The 23,512-nt window shown below is 36.7% G+C and overlaps 1 protein-coding gene across 1 annotated transcript; it reads left to right on the top strand.

Moving 5' to 3' along the window:
• Positions 1-18,795: 18,795 nt before the first annotated feature.
• On the top strand, positions 18,796-20,673 carry LOC120429549 (uncharacterized). The gene has a single exon (XM_039594606.2). The coding sequence runs from the start codon at positions 19,011-19,013 to the stop codon at positions 19,875-19,877; it is 867 nt and encodes a 288-aa protein (XP_039450540.1). The 5' UTR covers positions 18,796-19,010; the 3' UTR covers positions 19,878-20,673.
• The last annotated feature ends 2,839 nt before the right edge of the window (positions 20,674-23,512 follow it).

Below are 23,512 nucleotides of genomic sequence, written 5' to 3'. Positions count from 1 at the left end.
CCATTTTGCATCATTAGTTTGTCCATATAATTTTCCATACAAATTTGGCAGCTGTCCATACAAAAATGATTTGTGAAAATTCAAAAATCTGTATCTTTTGAAGGAATTTTTTGATCGATTTGGTGTCTTCGGCAAAGTTGTAGGTATGGATACGGACTACACTGGAAAAAAATAATACACGGTAAAAAAAATTTGGTGATTTTTTTATTTAACTTTTTATCACTAAAACTTGATTTGCAAAAAAACACTATTTTTAATTTTTTTTATTTTTTGATATGTTTTAGAGGACATAAAATGCCAACTTTTCAGAAATTTCCAGGTTGTGCAAAAAATCATTGACCGAGTTATGAATTTTTCAATCAATACTGATTTTTTCAAAAAATCGAAATTTTGGTCGCAAAAATTTTTCAACTTCATTTTTCGATGTAAAATTGAATTTGCAATCAAAAAGTACTTTAGTGAAATTTTGATAAAGTGCATCGTTTTCAAGTTATAGCCATTTTTATGTAACTTTTTTCAAAATAGTCGCAGTTTTTCATTTTTTTAAATTAGTGCACATGTTTGCCCACTTTAGAAAAAAATATTTTTGAAAAGCTGAGAAAATTCTCTATATTTTGCTTCTTTGGACTTTGTTTTTACGACCTTTAGTTGCTGAGATATTGCCATGCAAAGGTTTAAAAACAAGAAAATTGATGTTTTCTAAGTCTCACCCAAACAGCCCACCATTTTTCAATGTCGATATCTCAGCAACTAATGGTCCGATTTTCAATGTTAAAATATGAAACATTTGTGAAATTTTCCGATCTTTTCGAAAACAATATTTTCAAAATTTTCAAATCAAGACTAACATTTCAAAAAGGCCAAACATTCAATATTACGCCCTTTTAAAATGTTAGTCTTGATTTGAAAATTTTGAAAGTATTGTTTTCGAAAAGATCGGAAAATTTCACAAATGTTTCATATATTAACATTGAAAATCGGACCATTAGTTGCTGAGATATCGACATTGAAAAATGGTGGGCTGTTTGGGTGAGACTTAGAAAACATCAATTTTCCTGTTTTTAAACCTTTGCATTGCAATATCTTAGCAACTAAAGGTCGTATCAACAAAGTCCGAAGAAGCAAAATATAGAGAATTTTCTCAGCTTTTCAAAAATATTTTTTTCAAAAGTGAGCAAACATGTGCACTAATTTTAAAAAATGAAAAACTGCGACTATTTTGAAAAAAGTTACATAAAAATGGCTATAACTTGAAAACGATGCACTTTATCAAAATTTCACTAAAGTACTTTTTGATTGCAAATTCAATTTTACATCGAAAAATGAAGTTGAAAAATTTTTGCGACCAAAATTTCGATTTTTTGAAAAAATCAGTATTGATTAAAAAATTCATAACTCGGTCAATGATTTTTTGCACAACCTGGAAATTTCTGAAAAGTTGGCATTTTATGTCCTCTAAAACATATCAAAAAATAAAAAAAATTAAAAATAGTGTTTTTTTGCAAATCAAGTTTTAGTGATAAAAAGTTAAATAAAAAAAATCACCAAATTTTTTTTACCGTGTATTATTTTTTTCCAGTGTAGTCCGTATCCATACCTACAACTTTGCTGAAGACACCAAATCGATCAAAAAATTCCTTCAAAAGATACAGATTTTTGAATTTTCACATATCAATTTTGTATGGACAGCTGCCAAATTTGTATGGAAAATTATATGGACAAACTAATGATGCAAAATGGCTTCTTTGGGCATACCGAAGGCACCAAAAAAGTTTCAGCCGGATTAAAAAATACAAAAATTAAAATCAAAGAAAAAAGACCGATTCCGTGGAGAACTGCTCACCAGCCAACAGCGAGCGGATATTCTTCCCTTCCGTTTGGGCTGCATAAATGGAAATCGAAGTCACCGCCTTTTGCTGTTGTTGCAAATGTATTTAGTTAACAGGGAAATCAGTTTTTTATTTTCAAGTACGGATTTTACTGCTTAAGTTCGTATTTGCACTTAGAAACTCGCACATATGTAAATATTTTTAAAATATTTATTACTCTTTCTGAAAGATAATTTTAATATTCATGATGATATGTTTATTTTCTTTGTTGACCCATAAAAATTTCTATATAAATATGTAAAGATTTTATGAAAAGTGTCTTGAACATAAGGAATCTTTAAAAGGTATGGAGTGCATGGACTGGTTGTTTATTTATTTATTTATTTTTTATTTGGCTTAAACTTTGTGCGGGCCTTCCCTATGACCAACGAAGCCATATTGTGTAATTGGTTTACCCATACAAGTCTTCATAGAATTTTGGCAGCTGTTCATACAAAATTGGTATGTAACTGCTGAAGGAATTTCCTGATAGATTTGGAGTCTTCGCCAACTTGCAATACCTCGCCAAAGTTGTAGGTATTTATGGGAACAATTCAGGAAAAATAGGTACTTGGATTTTTTTTCACAAAGAATAAATTTTGTCAAAATTAATATCTATATATTTTTTTTAAGAGGACAAAAAACGCAACTTTTGAGCCAAGGAGAAGTATGGGCAAAAATGATGCAGTAATTTTTTTTTAAATGCGCTTTTTCGAAGAAAAAAAAACGTTATCAAATTTTAATCAACAAAAATGATGACTTTAGTTTTCAACAATAGCGATTGATTAACCTGCTAAACATACGAGATTTTTCCCTATCAAGTTTGCAATCAAAAAGTACTTAGCATGTTTTTATTTGGAAAAGTGCACCGTTTAGATAAATTTTTATTAATGTTCATTACTGAAAATATTTGTTTCTCCAAAAGTTCAGAAACGGAGCAGCCGTGGCTGAATGGTTACGGTGTTTGCTTTGTGAGTGAATGTTTCTGGGTTCGATTCCCATCTGCTTCGAACGAGAAAGTTAAAGAGTTCCGATCTCCCGGTAATGACGACTTGGTAGGCTTGGACTGGAAATAGAAATACTGTTACAGAGAGCGAGTTATGGCTTTATAACCACGGCAAATGGAGCCACGGCATTCGTGGAAATACAACATTTCTGACAAAGTCTGGTCATGTTTTAGACGACTCCGACTCCGACTCCGGCTTTCTGAGTTAAGCCGACTCCGACTCTGGCTCCGGCTTTCAGCTTCATACGACTCCGACTCCGACTCCGACTCCAGCCTGCCAACCTTAGCCGACTCCGACTCCGACTCCAGCTTTTAACAAATAGTTGACTCCGACTCCGACTCCGACACTAACTCAGTCTTAAGAATATCTAAAAAAATGTTTAAATAAAATATCCATTCCTCTAACTATCCACCACCTATTAGATATTTTGAAGGTTATTTTACAACTTTCCTTCAGTAGATACCGTAAACTGGGGTGACTTTGATAGCCCGGGGTGACATTGATAGAAATTTGATTTGGCCACTAATTTTGATACATCCAATGTAACAGTCACATTTTTGCATATATGTTCGATAATAAGCTAATGCTTTCATACTCAAAATTCTCTAAAATGTTTAGATATTAATTTGACGGGCATTTTAAAAACCTATCATAGTCACCCCGGGCTATCAAAGTCACTCCAGTTTACGGTAGTCGATTCTTTAAGAACGTGCAAACTCTGTTCACAACTTAGAATTAATCAGCTGTGCAAAGGAAGTCTACATCTCAGCTTAAAATAACTTCACACAAGTAATGCTTTAACAACGAAATAAATGAAATGAAATGAAAAGTATTAATAACATCACTCACATGTTCAGCCCACACATGCACGTATACCTATAAACCGGGGTGACATTGCAAAACTGTTGATAGAAACTTGTTTGCTCACATCCTATTGAGCTATTTATCACTCGATTTCAGCTGAAAACGATTTTTATGAGCTGTACTTGAACATCAATGTGCTGATTTGGCAACATTAGAGGAATTAGATGCTGTTCCCCTATTTGATAATTTGATGGTCAATTTTACCAATGTTTTAAAAACGTTATCATTTTAGTTAAGTACTGATAGTAATCCTTTGTTTTTTGTGAAATTTGGTGAGATTTGAATTGAAAGAATACAAAAGGAGGGAGGCAAGCATCAACTAAATATTAAAAAAAATTACAATTACAAACATGGGTAAAAGAGGGGAAATTTATCATTTACTGATCATATTGAAATAACACAGTCAGAGCTATCCAATCAAATTGAAAATGCTTCAAAAACATAATGGCATCTAATAAATCTCTTGAACAAACACACAAATTAACTGAAAAAAAATCATTGCGCGGTTTAAAAAAATAGGTTTTTGCATTAATACAAAAACTGAACAATAAAAAAGTTTACAAATTATAATTAATTTAAGATAACTCCATCTCCAGCTCCGACTCCGGGTTTATTAGAAATTTTCGACTCCGGCTCCGACTCCGACTCCAGCTAATAAAATTTAGCCGACTCCGACTCCGACTCCAGCTATTCGAGTTTGGACGACTCCGACTTCGAGTCCAGGTCCTCAAAAAGACCCGACTCCACCGCAGGGATGCCAGATACACAGATTTGTCTGTGTTTCACAGACATTTAAGCTTGTGTCAGACGTTTTTTGAGGTGCACAGACTTTTTTAGAACTTCATTAAATTAATATTTTGTAAAAATATCAATCGAAACTTATTTCGTTAGTCTTCAAATGCTAAAAAACACAATTTTTGATGGATTTCTATGACTGAAAGTTGATATATTTGAATTTTAGACAACTGCACAGACATACACAGACTTTTTCACAGACATTTTCAAAAATCATGTGGCATCCCTGCTCCACCGACTCCAGCTCCGACTCCAGCTCCGACTCCGACTCCACAGCAGGGATGCCACTTCGTTTTTTTAAATGTCTGTAAAAAAGTCTGTGTATGTCTGTGCATTTGTCTAAAATTCAAATATATCAATTTACAGTCATGGAAATCCATCAGAAATTGCGTTTTTAAGCATTTGAAGACTAACGAAATAAGTTTCGGTTGATATTTTTACAAAATATTAATTTAATGAAGTTTTTAAAAAGTCTGTGCACCTCAAAAAATGTCTGGCACAAGCTCAAATGTCTGTGAAACACAGACAAATCTGTGTATCTGGCATCCCTGCTTCACAGCCCTGAGTGGTAGTATTGAGTATCATAGAAAACATCATCGATACATTTTTTTTAATGATTTTTAATAATAAATTATAAATTTGAGTGTCGACCTGTACCTTTTTGGGTACTAAAAGATGCGTATTTCAATCAAGAAAATGAAAGTACTTTTTGGATCACCCTATTTTGGATCGCTGTGAGGTCAAATAAAAAAAATAGGGCTGTTTTGAGATACGGCCATTTAAAGTTTTCAATTGCGCAATACAGGTAGAAAACATATTTTAATCTAAATTTTGATCACGGAAATGGATTCTAATTTCCTTCAAAATTAAGCCTGAGACCGAATCTCAAAAAATTGTGGTTCCTGAGCTATCGCCGTTTGAAAATAGGGGTTTCGCTCAAAAATCGCCAAAAAGTTGATTTTTGGGAGGGTACAAAAATGGAGGGGGTGGACCGATTTGGACGAAATTCGGGATTCTTGCATGTTTTGGTACTCTCAACAGCTCTGCCAAATTTGAGCAGAATCGGAGATGATATTTTTCAATCGTGTTCCGCGTCAGATGGAATGACCCCTTAGGGTGTAATATGGTTGTATGGAAAAAAATAAAATTGTCCAAATCTAATGAGCACAGCAACTTTTCAGTTCCTTTTGGGGTCCTAAACAACTCCCCTAAGTTTGGGAACGATTGGTTTAGTCCTCACTTTGCGCAAAACGATTCAATTATCCATATACATTTGTATAGGAAAAACCATTTTTTTGGATTTTCATATTTGGGTAATTCTCTACCAACTCACACGAAATCGGGAAAAGTTGCCCCGACCCCTCTTCGATTTGCGTGAAACTTTGTCCTAAGGGGTAACTTTTGTCCCTGATCACGAATCCGAGGTCCGTTTTTTGATATCTCGTGACGGAGGGGCGGTACGACCCCTTCCATTTTTGAACATGCGAAAAAAGAGGTGTTTTTCAATAATTTGCAGCCTGAAACGGTGATGAGATAGAAATTTGGTGTCAAAGGGACTTTTATGTAAAATTAGACGCCCGATTTGATGGCGTACTCAGAATTCCGAAAAAAACGTATTTTTCATCGAAAAAAACACTAAAAAAGTTTAAAAAATTCTCCCATTTTCCGTTACTCGACTGTAAAAAATTTTGGAACATGTCATTTTATGGGAAATTTAATGTACTTTTCGAATCTACATTGTCCCAGAAGGGTCATTTTTTCATTTAGAACAAAATTTTTCATTTTAAAATTTCGTGTTTTTTCTAACTTTGCAGGGTTATTTTTTAGAGTGTAACAATGTTCTACAAAGTTGTAGAGCAGACAATTACAAAAATTTTGATATATAGACATAAGGGGTTTGCTTATAAACATCACGAGTTATCGCGATTTTACGAAAAAAAGTTACTTTTTGCGTTTCTCTTTGTTTCGTCGTCCGTGTCTGTCGCGGGTGACCATGAACGGCCATGATCGATGACGACCAACTTTTTCAAAACTTTTTTTCGTAAAATCGCGATAACTCGTGATGTTTATAAGCAAACCCCTTATGTCTATATATCAAAATTTTTGTAATTGTCTGTTCTACAACTTTGTAGAACATTGTTACACTCTAAAAAATAACCCTGCAAAGTTAGAAAAAACACGAAATTTTAAAATGAAAAATTTTGTTCTAAATGAAAAAATGACCCTTCTGGGACAATGTAGATTCGAAAAGTACATTAAATTTCCCATAAAATGACATGTTCCAAAATTTTTTACAGTCGAGTAACGAAAAATGGGAGATTTTTTAAAACTTTTTTAGTGTTTTTTTCGATGAAAAATACGTTTTTTCGGAATTCTGAGTACGCCATCAAATCGGGCGTCTAATTTTACATAAAAGTCCCTTTGACACCAAATTTCTATCTCATCACCGTTTCAGGCTGCAAATTATTGAAAAACACCTCTTTTTTCGCATGTTCAAAAATGGAAGGGGTCGTACCGCCCCTCCGTCACGAGATATCAAAAAACGGACCTCGGATTCGTGATCAGGGACAAAAGTTACCCCTTAGGACAAAGTTTCACGCAAATCGAAGAGGGGTCGGGGCAACTGCTGTGTGAGTTGGCGGAGAATTACCCATTTATAAATTTCACGCGTCACGCTGTACTTAAACCGGATTCATATTCGAATACTCTGAAAGATGCTCTACAACTTTCCCGAAGAGAGTATGGTGCTAACTTGCTCCTATAAAAAGATACAGTGTGTTCAAAACTCGTCTAAAACGTGTTTTTTGCACGAAAATCCCGTTTTAGACGAGTTTTGAAGACGCTGTATCTTCTTTCAGGAGCAAGTTAGCACCATACTCTCTTCGGGAAAGTTGTAGAGCAACTTCCAGAGCATCCGAATATGAATCCGGTTTTAGTACAGCGTGAAACTTGGATTTTTTAAATATTAAAATTCAAAAAAATGATTTTTCCCATACAAATTTATATGGAAAATTGAATCGCTTTGCGCAAAGTGAGGACTAAACCAATAATTCCCAAACTTTGGGGAGTTGTTTAGGACCCCAAAAGGAACTGAAAAAATGCTGTGCTGGAAAATAGATATTGATATTTCACCCTAATGACCCCTATTGTGATTTTAATTAGAAAACCGAATCATCAAATAGCTTCGTGCTGACGATGGATAACATTTTAATGAACCTTAATTTTTTCAGAATCTTCAACCATAAAATACATGGAAATGCGTACACATAAATCAAAATAAAAATTAGATGAAGGGAAATGTCTAAAAAATAAATGTTTTAAAAGATATATGAAAGAAGATAATTAATATTTAAAAAATGCGGTTGAAGAAGACTGCTCAATAAACTGATAAGTAAAACTTAATATTTTTTTTTACGAATCGGAATACGTTGATTAAATTGAATCAAATGCAATGAAAGTGTGTTGCCAAAAGTAGTTGTTAAATTAATGCAAGCTTGGTAAGTAGCATTATTGATATTTCTTCTTTCCTCATTACAACTACATTTATTTACGTTCCTTTTTTAAGTTTATAGTCGAAATTAAGAATTTTGTATTAAATGACTAATAAATTTCATATGTCTATTTGCAGCAAAAGATTCGCTTTGGTGGAAATTCTGTGTCCAACCACCAGAAAAATAACTAAACCTTAGACCGTTGTAGATGATGATGACTTATCGGATGATTTCACAGTGATGTATTCACTTACCACTCAATTTTATACAACATAATAAAAATGTAAGCTAATATAATAAAAATATAAGGAATATTTTGCTCGGTATCTTTTTTGTTCAGGAATTCACGATAAATGAAACATCTTTTTTTTCAAATATGTTTAACAGAATTTGTAATATGCTTTTTTTTATTATTTTTTTAGATTTATGCAACGTAATTTTTTAAAACATTAACCAAACTTTACCTGTTTTATAACTAAAGTTAATAAAAGTTTTGTTCTTATGCTTTTCAACAGTAATTTAATTACTTCATGCAAAAAGCAAAGAAATTTTTATAAAAGGTTAAAATTTTTGGCAGAATAAATGCGAATATTAAAAAAAAAACACCCAGCATAAATTTGTGAGGAAATTTTATAAAATTTACTGCAAATTCGATAAAAATGTTGCTATCAACAGCTAATTATTGACTACATGTACGAATATTTTTCTGTATTCAAGTAAGACATTAGTTAAAAATATAGCTAGAAATTAGCCTGTTTTTTACAGAATATACCACAATATTTCAGCTGAAAACAATAAATTTTAAATTAATTTTCTGAAAAAAATTCTAGCAGTCGACTGCTAGAATTTTTTTTCGGCCATTTAACCAACAAAATGGCAATTCCAACTATTTTTTTTAGTTACTGTTGGTCAGAAATTTCGGGTTAACAAAATCAACAATCGATTGTTGAAAAAAAGCTGTGTAAAAAATTAACCCAAACTTTTAGTTAAATTAACCAAGATTTTCTTAGATTTGCCCTGGCCGGTCTCTCCGTGTACAGGACATTTGATGCAGCATGAATTCCTTCGTCAATACAGGAAAATGTTGTATAATTAAATTTATTTAATTAGAAAACCAATCCATTTTGTTCAACTAAATTGCTTTTCAAACTAAAATAGACGGTACAGCCTCAGACCTTGTACCGATCCTGAGCAAATTTTATAATCCCATTCACACCACGGGGAATCACTGTGGCAACGACTGGAACCGTTTATGAAAAGCGTAATTCTCCGCCTCGGTGGGCCAAAACTTTCTCAACCGAAGCTCACCAGAACGAGCCCCATGCACACCCCTCGAGGCTTCAAGTGAGCGTGAAAGTGTTTTTTTTTTTCCACCACCTCCCCCTCCACCACGCACCATGCTCAAGCACTTATGATTAACTCTTAACTCTAAACTAGTTTTCCCCCTCTCTTGGGTCACATTCTCCCGGGGTCCCCCCAAAACCGAGTGACATAACCAGATGAGGTCCCCCGAAACCCATACGTCCCATGGCGTGGCACAAAGCCCTCGCGAGACTCGACGCAACTTTGGGTCCCAAGCCCGGGCTGCTTAATTATAGTGTGGCCTGCCTGTGGCAGTTTATGTTTTATGATGTTGTTTAATTTTAGCTTTTTTGCTGCTCTCTAGTCTCACTTTTCCGGTGTTGTGTGCTTTGGTGGATTACTAGTTATGGTTAGGTGGAGGGAAAAACTTTGTCTTGGGAACGAAAAGCGGTTGGTTAATTTCAGCTCGGTAGGGATGTGTTGTCTCAATTTGTAAACGGTTTAGCTCGCAGTGGACGGTGAATGTAAATTGTAGATGTTTTGTTTGCGGCAAAAATATGACTGGAAATTTATATTAGATTTTAAAACGCCTCAAGTAGATTTAAAGTTGATTTCGCTTACATGCTAAATAGGATGCACCCATGGGATGAAATGAAAAATATCAACGGTAGAGGAGATTATACGCATAACAGTCTTCATCTGAATGACTTTTGAATATCTGTACCAAAACGAATCAGCTCAATCCATTCATGCTTAAAGCATAAACTTTTGTTTTCAAAACAGCTGAATAGCTCAAGAAGCTATCGGAGCCGTTTCGAAGTTATCGCTGGGAGGAAGCATTACTTTCAGGTCAAGAGTTCACTTGAACTTGTACGTATACGCTGAAAAGCTTCTTCAAAAATAGCCGGGAAAGGGTTGGGTTGGTTAACGACTCAAAACCACCCCTCCTCGGCAGTGAGTAAAAGTACACCGGGCAGGAAGATTGATTGATGGGAAAGTTTGGACCTTCAGCGTGTACGTTTTGGTTCCAACTGCTGATGCTTTTTTTTTTTATTACAACCGCACAAGTCCGACAATTTTGATGACGTTTGCTTTGAAAAGATTTCCGCTCGTTATTTACGGAGTTTGTGAACGGTCAGTAGTACGACGGTCCCAAGTACGGATATGGTAACACTGTGGCCGGGGCAGCGACCAACAAAAGCCCCCTAGTAATTGCAAGGTTTCAAGAGCTCTCCGAGAGAGGTGTGGGCAATTGAATCTGGAAGCCTCCTCCAAGAAGAGGTGGGGTGGGAAGAGCTTTTGAACCAATAGACGAAAATTTTCGCCACTTTCGTTCCATTCACTCTCGGTGCTCTTAATTTAGCTTCTGTTGTTGTTGTTTTTTGTTATCTATATTTATCGCCAAGATGAAGGCAGATTTATTGAGAGATAGAGGGATGGGCTGTGCTGGATCGAGTTTGTTGTTCATTGTTTCTTCAGGCTACACTCCAGAAAGTGGCACGAGCCCCGGAGCGAACTATTTATGTATTCATCTGATTTGGACACTTGATTTGCAAGTTTGAATGATGTGAAAAAAGGTTTTCAAATATCAATGTTTACATTTTCTACCCAATCAGATAAATTAAACTCAAACTTTAGGAAAATAAAATACACCTTGGCTAGTTAACAGACTGCTCAATACAATAAATAAAAATATCTTTAATTATATTTGCATAGGAAAAATATCAGAATCAGAATGAATATGAATAAATATTAAACTTAGATTTTTTTTTAAATTGCTGTCCAAAGCTAAAAAAAAATAAAAATTTCTTGGATTATAAATCTAGACTACAAGCTCCTAAGATAGTTTTTGAGTATTAAATCTTTAGAATTGATTTAAACAATTCACACCACTCGTCTTCGACTATAACAATAAAACAGGTTTTAAGATAAGCATAATTTTTTTAATTAATAAAAAATCTTTTTTTTTTGCAACGATTGCTTCTTCTGCAAAAAAAAGCTACGCTAACCAATGTTTACATTTTGTTCAGGATATTCACACACAATTAGCCGGAACCCTTATAATCACAATGTTTGTTCCTCGTTCAACAATTGCTTCAAAACAAAACAAAACGATCCCTTTCAACAACAAACCCTTCGCAGGCACTTCCGTGTGAACTTGTTGCCTTCTGGGAAAAACCTCACCACCACAACAACAACAAAAAACGCTTTAACCATGTCTCAATTAATCCACCGACTAATCTGCAAACCTTTGACTACTCCACCAGCAGCAGCAATACAAAGACGCGTCATCGAAATCTCTGCTGCATCGCTGACGAACGAAAAAAAAAAAACAAGCGACGAACCCGGCTGCGAGCCGTTCAAGTTCACTTACCTTTGCCGACGACGACGACGACGGAGTGGAAGGAGTGCCGGAAAAGCTTCAAGTGCGCGGGAAAATCAAGAGGTGTTGGTGGTGAAATTTACGACGGCGAGCCACCACCACCAAGTGTGTGAGCATGCACGAAGCCGAGGAAATTGGTGAATGTTGAGCTTGAGCTGGCTGACTGGCTTGCAAGCAGTGCAGACCAATGAACTCTTGCGCGATGGTCGAGCCAGTTTGGATCGTTGGATATGTGCGCTCCACTGGGATTGAGTACGGGCAGGGATGCCAGATTGATCTGATGAGATGTTGAGAAGAGTTTTTCCTTAATAAGCCAGCTTCAGCCGCTAGACGATTTATTTTGAAAATTAAAAACTTACTAAAATCACCTATTTGGTTGTGGCTTTCTTCACATCTTAACGAAAACAAAAGATTTCCAAAAAAGTGTCCACGTGGTTTATGGATGGTCCCAAAATTCGTGGTTTTTATGCTGGACATGAAAATGGCCATTTCGACAGTGGTGATCACATCCTGCCCTCAAGGAAGTTGCCCCCGGGGGGCGGATACCGAACCATTCGAGTTATGCGTTCATGGTACATTGTGTGTGTTTTTTTTTAATTTCGTTTGTAAAGTGTATAAATGATGAAAATAAACATTTATATTTATGTTTCAATTGTAAAATTTGCTCAGCAAGACAAATTAGATGAAACTATCTAAAGAAAATGGGATCCAAGGGTCCTCCCGAGCAAAAATTTACTTCTAAAATAGTCACTCAAAGAAAAAGCCTTTTTTTACATGATAAACTGCCTTATTCAAACCATTCTCAGTCTCAGATGGTAGTCCCAGATGTCCCTTTTTGGAACACAAATTAAAATCAAAATCAAACCATCCACATTAACTACCCCCAGGTCTTTTGTGGTCTCTATTGCAAGTTTCTGTTCGAACCTGGGAGTCCGAAGGCTTGACTTGGGAGGTCACCCAAACCTCTTTCTACTCCAAGGAACCTTCCACCCCAGGGTTCGCACTGACGACCTTTGGATTGCGAGTCCAACCGCCGCCAGCAATTCCAACGGAGCAGGCTTGGACTGGTGTGATGCTTGTCTTAATAGCAGGAAGACGACTCCCACACCTGGAATGACTTAACGGCCTTACAACAACCAAGGCCGGGACCGACGTTTTACCTCCCCGTCCGATGGAAGGTTGGAGCAGATGGGAATCGAACCCATGATCATCCGCTTACAAAGCGGACAGCGTAACCATTCGGCTAAGCCTGCTGCCTTTTTGGAACACTGATTATTTGAATATAAAAATGTTGCTATTTTTCACTAAAATGCTATTTATTTCCTTTGGATTTGATCAAGTGGGTGCTAAAATTAAGCTTAGATTGCTTATATTATTGTTCACAAAGCTGCCCACCATTGAAAAAACGGCTAATATCCACTTTTGGCAAAAACGAGATATTAGCACCAGGTGGTAGAGGATGTTCCAACGCATCTTCTGAAACTTGAATTTCACTAAAATAGTGTTTAGATTTGGCTGCCGATGCGAAAAACCAAACGGCTAATATGCCACTCTTATGGGAAATTGCCTTGACGGAGATTTGGTGACAAACACTAAAACGCGTTTTTCTCGGAATACTTGATTTGGCATAATAGCCGAATTTTCAATTATGGGCAGAAAGATAAAGCTTATTTTTCTGAGTAAAATGACCCTTTGTACTACAACAATGGGTTTAATTGGATTTTCAAATCAATTTTGAAAATTAACCTCGCGGTCCTGCTAGACAGAAAAATTCCTACTTAACAGTTCTTTCCAAGGGGCCCAAAGATGATCCATCGAAAAAAAGTTGTCTCGCCAACTTTTTTTGCTTTATAATATCAAAAAGTGATCAGAAATGTTTTTTAAGCGTGTTTTTGACCGTTGCACATAAAAATGTACATAGGGCTTTATGACCCTATTAGGATCCTAAGTTCTATTTCATTTGAAATTTAAATTTGCTTTAGTTACAACATTTTGAGCTTTGTGAGATTCTTAAACGTTCAAAAATTGGGGCTGGATTTGCCCCACTTCCCATTGACCTAGAGTGCTCATATTAGGCCCAGATACTAGTTATATAAGTCCAAACAACAACCCGGTACATTGAAAACTGCTCGAAATAATCGAAAAGATGTGCTCTTTGTTCATAATTATGAACAGAAAAGTGTCTAAAAATTTAGCAGTATTCAAGATACAAAATAAAACCTCCTGACACAAATTATTTATTCGAAAAAAGGTGTATTAGCTCAAACTTAGAAAATGTTGTAGAATTTTGGTCAGTTGAATTGCTAGATTAAATTCTCAAAAAGTCCTATCTGCAAAGGAAACCTAAGACTCATAGGATGTTTTGAAAATTAACTCTAGATTTAAGATTCAGTTGCAAAATATTTAATAAAATTGATTCCATGATGTAAAAAAAAACGAAACTATTGGCACTACGCCCCCCGGGGCATGGCCTTCCTCTAACGTGGGATTTCTGCTCCAGCGCCTCTGACGAGACAGGAGAAACCGGGACCGACGTTTTACTTCACCATCCGATAGAAGCTCAGTGGATAAGGCGGGAATCGAACCCGCGTCTCATAGCATCATCGGGATCGGCAGCCGAAGCCGCTACCCCTGCGCCACGAGACCCATGATGTATTGTATTTTAAACAAATTAAATAAAAACCATTAACTAATAATCAACATATGCAAATATTTTTTTCTTATATCCTTCACATGAAATGCAACTTGTACATCGTTATTTTAATATATTTCAAAAAAAATTACAAATAAGAAAAGCTCTAACTTTTTGCGTTTTCTTTTAGTGCATTGTTGAATAATACTCTTGTAAAATGTTTTTGGAATATAAAAATTTGGTGAAAATGTACAATCATTTAACTGCATTTCGTAGAATATCCCAAAAAACTGGTTTCAAAATGCTTATTGAAAATCTTGTGAAGTATTTTAATTAAGAATTTAAGCTTAACAACGTCATGATTCAAAATCTGGACACTTAGTAGCATATCAGGCTGTAGTATAAACAGTAAGTTTTAAGAAAATGCATGCAGAATATGTCTTTTCTAACAATTTTCCATCAGATTTTTAAAATTAAAATGAGCTGTTGTGCTTCGAATCCCGGACACTGATAAAAGCTGATTCGAAATCAAGACACTTTTGCTTCGAATTCCGGACACTCGATTTTGCTTATGAATCGCACAAATTTGTACTGAAAAGTTAGTCAATGGCATTCTTTAGGTCTCAAATAACCATCAAAACAATCGATATTTTATGTAAAAATTTGCTAGAATTTAAGGAAATCAAAACCATAAATTTCTGCTTTGCCTTCCCGGTGCTTCAGATTCCTCTGAAATATTTCAGTGAAATGTTTCACATGTTTGGTAAACTTATAATTTTATTTTAATGTTTTGGCATTAACTACAGTGTTCAAACAAACTTTAAATGAAAGTTGATGTTAGAATTTATCAAATAACACAGTTTTGACATTCATAATGCGAACTTCTATCCAAATAATTGATAAAACAAGATGAGGTGTCCGGGTTTCGAAGCGTCCGGGAATTCGAATCATGACGCAACTTATCAATTGAATTTTTAAAATTTCGCGTCATTTCACGGTATTTAGATGATTTTACGGCCAGGGGCAAATTTCACGAATTACGCGGCTTCCGTGAAGTCGTGAAAAATCACTAGCCCTAAGAGCAAAGTTCTCTGTCATATTGGTCATGTGTAACATAACGATCTCCACCTTTTTAGATATCTTTAAACTACTTATCGAATACTGGGAAGCTAAACCAAGTCGAAATACTGGTAAAAAGTTCATTTTTAGAGAAGAGCTGGCGAAAAAATCGATATTACTCGACATGTTTATCACAATATATCCACAACACTCGGCACTCTGAAAATTGTTTTAAAAGAACCAAAAATGTGTTAACTCAACTGGGTAATTCTCTACCAACTCACACGAAATCGGGAAAAGTTGCCCCGACCCCTCTTCGATTTGCGTGAAACTTTGTCCTAAGGGGTAACTTTTGTCCCTGATCACGAATCTGAGGTCCGTTTTTTGATATCTCGTGACGGAGGGGAGGTACGACCTCTTCCATTTTTGAACATGCGAACAAAGAGGTGTTTTTCAATAATTTGCAGCCTGAAACGGTGATGAGATAGAAATTTGGTGTTAAAGGGACTTTTATGTAAAATTAGACGCCCGATTTGATGGCGTACTCAGAATTCCGAAAAAACGTATTTATCATCGAAAAAAACACTAAAAAAGTTTTAAAAATTCTCCCATTTTCCGTTACTTGACAGTAAAAATTTTTGGAACATGTCATTTTATGGGAAATTTAATGTACTTTTCGAATCTACATTGACCCAGAAGGGTCATTTTTTCATTTAGAACAAAATTTTTCATTTTAAAATTTCGTGTTTTTTCTGACTTTGCAGGGTTATTTTTAGAGTTTAGAGTGTAACATATGCTAAAAAGTTGTAGAGCAGACAATTAATGGAAATTTCAGTTCACAGCAAAAAATGTCTGTGTAAAATCGCATGCAAAAGCATGCACATCACCTTTGTGAGAAAAAGCATGTAATATTGTATGAGAAAACGTGTACACAAAAAGCATGTACCGAAGAAAAAAATCAGGTTTGCTCACCCCAAAAATAACAACAATCCGGCGAGAGTCATATTCAGATTACTAAGTCCGCGCCCCAACCCACTCGGCTATCTCGCCGCTATGGAAATAGTTGGATCAATGCCAATGTAACAGTAGGTTTTCCGTACGTCGTATAATGTGTTAACTGCATATGTTGTATGGGGAACCTACAGCTACATCGGTGAAGATCCAACTATTTTCAAAGCGGCGAAATAGCCGAGTGGGTTGGGGCGCGGACTTGGTAATCTGAATATGACTCTCGCCGGATTGATGTTATTTTTGGGGTGAGCAGACCTGATTTTTTTTCTTCGGTACATGCTTTTTGTGTACACGTTTTCTCATACAATATTACATGCTTTTTCTCACAAAGGTGATGTGCATGCTTTTGCATGCGATTTTACCATCGGATTTTTTGCTGTGTATCAGTTCTGCAAAATGATTTTAAAAGACAATTCAGTAAGGCCGTTGCAAATATTTTTTGAAGTTAAAAAAAAATAAAAAAATATAAAAATTGAAATTAAAAGCCTAGGTTTCAACATTTGGATGAAAAAAGTGTTTTAAAATGCATTTTACAGGCGTACAGTTGCTTTCCAATCATTAGTTTTGAAAATATCCTGGTACTGACGGATTTTTTTTTCGCAAAAAAAAAACTTTTCGTGGGACTGTACATTGGTATTTCATGAAAATTTAAAATGTTTTCAAAGGAGTTCAAACATGCTGAATATGATTATAAACGCGGGAAAATGCATTTTAACTGGTTTTCAGTTGATTAAACTTTAATTTTCATTAAAATTTTGAAGTTTTTCAAAAAATATTTGTTTTGCCCCCTGATTATTCAGGCCAACTTTGAAAGGGGGGCGACATAAACTTTGAAAAATATTTGCAATGGCCTAAGGCTTTTTTTAAAAAAAATGGAGCATAATTTCATCCGAACAATAATAAATCCGGAAAAATAAACATTGACTAATGTGCTTGTAACTTTTTAAAGGGTTGTCAGATCTGCAACCTCACTAAGGGACCATCCATAAACCACGTGGACACTTTAGGGGGGGGGGGGATTGGCGATTGTCCACGCTCCATACAAACAAGATTTTTTTGTATGAACAATTGTCCACGAGGGGGGGGGGGGGAGGGGTTGAGATTCCCGGAAAAGTGTCCACGTGGTTTATGGATGGTCCCTTAAATTAAATGAAACGTTTTCTTAAAAAAATAAAACATTATTTTTACAATCTTCCGGATCATAGCGATAATAGTTTTTTAGCACAAACTTTTAATGTACTTTTCGAAACTTCATAATTTTCAATAGGAACTTATGTGATAAAATCGGATCAGGATGTTAAATTTAAAAGTTTTATAGTTTTACAGCCTTTTCTCAGCAAGGGAATTGTAAAATTACTTGGATGAAATTTATTTGATTTTTTTTTCTAATTTACCGACCCAAGGCAAATTTCGCGGATTACGCGGCTTCCACAAATTCGCGAAAAACCACTAGCCCTAATTATAGCCTCACCTCAGTGAGGAAGGAAAGAATTAGACAAATTGGCCACGCGCCGAAAAAATCTGATACAATCTGGCAAGCAATTTTGCACCAGTGACGGATGGGGTAGGGGTGGAAGGAATTTTACACAAAACCTGAAGAAATCCAGTTTTTTTCGGGACGACTTAACTGTCCCAAACTGTTTTTTGCATATGGGACAACACATCGATATATGAAGCAATATTGACATAGCGAAGATAGACAACCAAAGGATAGCTGGATTTCAGAGATTTTGAAACAAAATTTTGTCAATTCTTGTGTTGTTTTAGAAACTGTTCATATTTTGCATATTTTTATTGCTGTTCTTGTTTTTGTTGGAAAACCCCCTCGATCTGCTAACCCTGATTGCCCACACCACAAGAAGGAAATCCGCGTTCGAGAAGCATGTCTGCACGTCCAAACCAAGTTCGGTGGTGTCGATTTTCGTCGTCGTCGCGGAAGATCGCGAGGGGGAAAGACAGACAAGAAATAAACAATAATAAACGCGAACCCGCCAGCGGCCCGTGACTCTCCCACTCTCTCGATCGCGCGAGAGAATTCGGTGCGAGAGCAAGGTTGCCCTCTCTCTTATGGGCGCGATCGCACCCAAGTTCAAGTTTGAGCTGTGGGGAGAGATGCATGAATGAAAGTCCCCCTTTCCACCGCGACCTCCCCCTGGGTTCGCTGCGGTGATCACTCCAGGTCAGAGAGTGAAAGAGTGAACGTCCGGAGAGAGTTTCGGGGTGGCGCGCGCGCGGAGCGAAAGAGATGGTCGGATTTAAATACGTAAATACACCCGGGATGGAAAATTTAATATTTGGATGATCTGCGTTGTGCGGCGGTGGGGTGGGGAATTGAGAAACAGGTATCACATATATAAATCGACGGCCGCGTTCTGCACAGCATCATATCAATCCCAGTCCTTGCAGTCGGCGGTCGTCAGCAGGTCGTCGTCGTCCGTTGTAGTGTGTATCGTTTTGTGTTTGGTTTGGTTCGGGCCGTTACGGAGAGTTGAGGCACCAGTTTTTCGTCCAATTTTTCGTGCATCGGAAAACGAGGAAGTGAAAAGCGAAATCAAAGGGACATTTTCGGAGCAGAGTGAAAAGCAGAGTGTTTTGAAAATGGCGTTTATTAGCAAAGCTTTCGGAGTGTTGTGTGTGGTGGCGGTGGTGGCCGCGTTGCCAGCGGACGAGATCCGTACTTCGCGGAACGCGATCAACACCGAGGGTGATTTGATGGGCAGCATCTACAAGGACTGTCTGCAGTCGGATTCGGTGTCGTGTGTCAAGTACAAGATCTTCAGCTTTTTTGATAAGGTCGTGGCTAAGCGTAGCACGTTCGCGTTGACCGACGGAGTGACCGTGGTGAAGACCCCCGGAGTTGATGGTGCTGAAGGTGCGCCCCGTGCCCTGAGCGGAGATGAGTCGATCGAGCAGTTGATCCTGTCCCGCATCCAGAACTTCCTGTCGTCGCACACCATCAAGGTTGACCTGAAGGGATCGGACATCGTGAACGCCGTTACGTCAACCGGTCGTGCCATCGAGGATGTGTCGGAGAACCTGCTGGAGGATGGTGAAGGTGATGCCGCTGAAGCTCGTGGCAAGAAGAAGAAGGCCGCCAAGATCCTGGGCCCGCTGATGCTGGCTGTTGCGCTGAAGGCCGCTGCTCTGCTCCCACTGCTGCTCGGAGCGATTGCCCTGATCGCCGGAAAGGCTCTGCTCATCGGCAAGATCGCCCTGGTCCTGTCCGCCATCATTGGCCTGAAGAAGCTGCTGTCCCAGGAGAAGCACGTGACCTACGAGGTCGTTGCCCACCCACACCACACTAGCAGCCACACGACCAGCCACGGTGATGCCTACTCGCTGGGAGGATCGTACGGAGGTGGTGCCGAAACCGGAGGATACAGCGCCGGTGCCAGCTCTGGCCACGGAGGCTGGGGACGCGCCATCGACGCCCAGGATCTGGCCTACAACGCCCAGAAGCCCTAGACGATCACAGCCCCGCTGAACCTGGAAAACAAACGATAGTCGAACACACACATTAGTTACACGAGATACGCAACTGATTGCAAGTGTACTCCTTAGAGGAGTTTACCCTTAAGCCCACGAAGTACCGTCCAATACTCGATCAGTAGGTGCCCACGTGCCTGCCGACCTCATTGGTTTCATGCCTTTATTTATTTTAATTTATTTAGAAGAATTCGTTGCTCGATTATCGATAAATTAAATTATTTAAAGTACCAGCTCTTTTGCATGCGAGTAGGCGTTAGGAATTTAATTTATTACAAGAAAAAAAAACTAAAAACTAAAAAGCAAACATAGCCAACAATTACAAGCAAATGCAGTAAAGCAGGAAAAATCTTAAAAAAAAGGAAATGCTACCAGAAAACGCGCATATTGTGTGCCCCCAGGATCTTCTAATTATACACAACCAGGCAAAGACTTTCTCTCTTCTGGCAAACCAACCAAGGTTTGCTCTCTAAACTATAAGAATCCCCCTCAATCGAAAAAAAAAGACTCTCTATTGTACTATATATTTTCTTAACCTCACATTCTCTCTCTCAAACGCTACCCTCCCATCTTCAACTGCTCAACGAGTCTTTACCCACACCAAACTTACTTTTTGCTTACCCGTAAGCCGTTCCTGTTAGTTATCTTCTTTGTGTCACGTGTTGTAGAAATTAATCGAAAAAAAAAAACAGAAGCGAAAATAGCAGCCAATATTAGTAAAACTAATCACCAAAAAACCCCCAACACAACGAAATAAAACATGCTCAAGATACGATACGAAAGATGTCAAGTCATAATGAAAAAAAAAGTTCAACCAAAAAAAATCAATTCATTTCTCCCTTCACCACACCACACAAGCCTTTCCCCTTTGTTGTGTTGCCATACCCTCTTTCCACCTATTTCTTCTCTTAATTCTTTTCCGTCACGCGTTCTATTCTATTCACCGCTTCTCTCTTCTTTCCTCCTCTCTTTTTTTCAATTCCATTTCGAAAGCGTTTAATTTCCCCCTTGTAAAACCAGTTTTGTTGTGAAAAGTTGAAAAATAAACGAAAATTAAAAACATATAAATGCGTTTGATTGTTGGGCGGTGTGTCGAGGAAAGAAAATCTCCCAAGCACAATCAAGCTTGACGTGGATTCACTTTCGTTTGAACTCTTCGAGGTCAGATGAGATGCTCGAACTTTCCAGCAGCCGAAACAATTAGGGTGTTCCAAAAAATCGGTCTGCTCAAGCAGCTAAGCTGTTCAACAAAAGTTTCGAGTCACCCTACTTTCAGAGAGCTCCGTCGGAAAAAGCATTAAACATTTTCCCAACATGCACTTACGTTAATCCAAAGCATGGCCGGGAGATAATGATGATGATGATGCATGGAATCGACTTCGAACTCCGGCGTGAATGGAAATGTTTCACGTCATTTTTGCGAGCTTGCGATAATTGTGGGGTTTCACTTGTAATGGGGTTTGGTGAAAGAAGAAAGAACTGCGCTGATGCAGGAATTATGAATAATCAACGAAATTTTAGTTGGAGTGGTTATTGGGGAAGGGAAATTTAGCAAAATTGGCAATGATGGTGATTATTTTAGGCATTTTGAGAACGAAGCTTTTATTAGCTTATGGAAATCTTAAAGCTTTTTCAACTCATTTTTTTATATGTAAATCGCGAAATCGGACATTTTTTTTGTAAACAAAGATTTGAAATATGTGATGACACATATTAGGAAAACCAACAAACAAATATGCAACCCCACATTCCATGGCTAAGTCAACTTAAATGCACTTATTGAACGTTGAACAGTTGTAGTATATTGCCTAAACGGAGTTTTGTTGTTTAAGATTAATACGTAAGCGCCTAAGGACTGAATTACGCCCTTTACACATGTTAGTATCGACATTTCAGTTTTGCATACAAAAATTGCTTAGGCCATTGCAAATTTAATTTCAACTTTTTGTGCCCCCTTCAAAAGTTTCCTTAAAAAATCAGGGGGCAAAAATTATCATTGCTAAACATAAATATTTTTTTTTGAAACACTTGTACTGTTGTATAACGTTTAATTTTGTATTTTTAATCAAGAAGGGCACATTTGACTTTTTGCAAATTTTGAATTTTGTTACCACAGATCGGATCTTTATATTTGCAAACATTTGGTAGTAGCGCAACTGTAAGCATGCATGAAGTTTTTTGCGTTATACATTATGCTCCAACTTGAAAAAAGGCTTGAAATACCTTTCTAAAAATGTGTAAACCACCACACATGCAGGCATTTGCTCAGAATTTGATTCTGAGTCGATATGTATACGACTCGGGTCTACGAGGTCAAATCACGAAGTTCAAATTTCTAGTGATTTTAAAGCCTTTTCTCATTGAGATGAGGAAGGCAAAAAAAAATGATAAGTCGCTTACGTCAGATTCCTAGAAAATCAAAAATACCTTAAGCAATAGACTGCAACTTTGGCACAGAAAAATGCTACACTGAAATATGCTATAATGTTTAATGTTTAATGTTTAATGTTTAATGTTTAATGTTTAATGTTTAATGTTTAATGTTTAATGTTTAATGTTTAATGTTTAATGTTTAATGTTTAATGTTTAATGTTTAATGTTTAATGTTTAATGTTTAATGTTTAATGTTTAATGTTTAATGTTTAATGTTTAATGTTTAATGTTTAATGTTTAATGTTTAATGTTTAATGTTTAATGTTTAATGTTTAATGTTTAATGTTTAAGGGTACACAGCAACCAAGAAAGTTGTTGTCTTCTAATTCCAAAAATGTTGAACTTACGGACCCAATCCTGAAATAATTTGATAATAAAAATCGAAAATTTTTGTTGTATATCTTTATGGAAATAGTAGCATAGGGGATGAATAACAAATTATATCAATAGTTGCCGTAGTTTTGAAGATACTTAAATGTCTGTAATAAAAATCTGGGTGCAAAAGCTCTGGTTGATGTGCACCGTTAATGTTAAATGTTTTTCGTTTTTTGTTTTTTTGTTGGACCAACACGAGAAAAGAATGTTTGAGTACCGTCATCTGGGGCGAATCGGGACTACAGTTTGAATAGGGACAGCAGTGTTTAGAGCATTTAATGGTTTTAAATTTGGAAATGGATGTACACATTTTGTTGGTCTGAGTCTGTTCTAACCGAAACCAACCAGAAAAATCAAAATATTGTGCTCCTGCATGGTTGAAGCTGCTGTCCCAATTCACCCCATGTGTTCCAATTCGCCCCAGTATTTTGACAGTTTGTATTTTTGAACAATAGCTACAAAGTTGACTTTATAGCTGTCGGCCATTATTGCTAGTACCAACCACTAGTGTCTTCCTTTTAACTACAAGGACTTCGCCGCCCTGGGCAACTGTGCAATGCACTTTATTATACTTTTTGTTTCCAAGTTTTGAAAATTAGACTTGAATCCTCCTTCCTCCATCTTCGTGATCGACCAGAGCTTAGGCACAAAAATTAAAAAAAAAAATGCTTGTCTTATCTTAAATTTTAATTATGTATTGAACATTTACGATCTTAAAAGATACTTTTTTATTAAATAACTGCATTTTAGCTTTTCTAAAAATGACATAAAAAACTGAAAGATATATTTTTATCTTACTTTGGTGT

The sequence above is a fragment of the Culex pipiens genome, chromosome 1, assembly GCF_016801865.2.
Source record: "Culex pipiens pallens isolate TS chromosome 1, TS_CPP_V2, whole genome shotgun sequence".
Lineage (NCBI taxonomy): Eukaryota > Metazoa > Arthropoda > Insecta > Diptera > Culicidae > Culex > Culex pipiens.
Note: the sequence above shows the minus strand (reverse complement) of the source record. Positions and strands in the feature narration are given on the sequence as shown.

What these genes read in the sequence shown, in the direction of transcription:
- LOC120429549 (XM_039594606.2), top strand. Translation starts at nt 19,011, where the DNA reads ATGGCGTTTATTAGCAAAGCTTTCGGAGTGTTGTGTGTGGTGGCGGTG.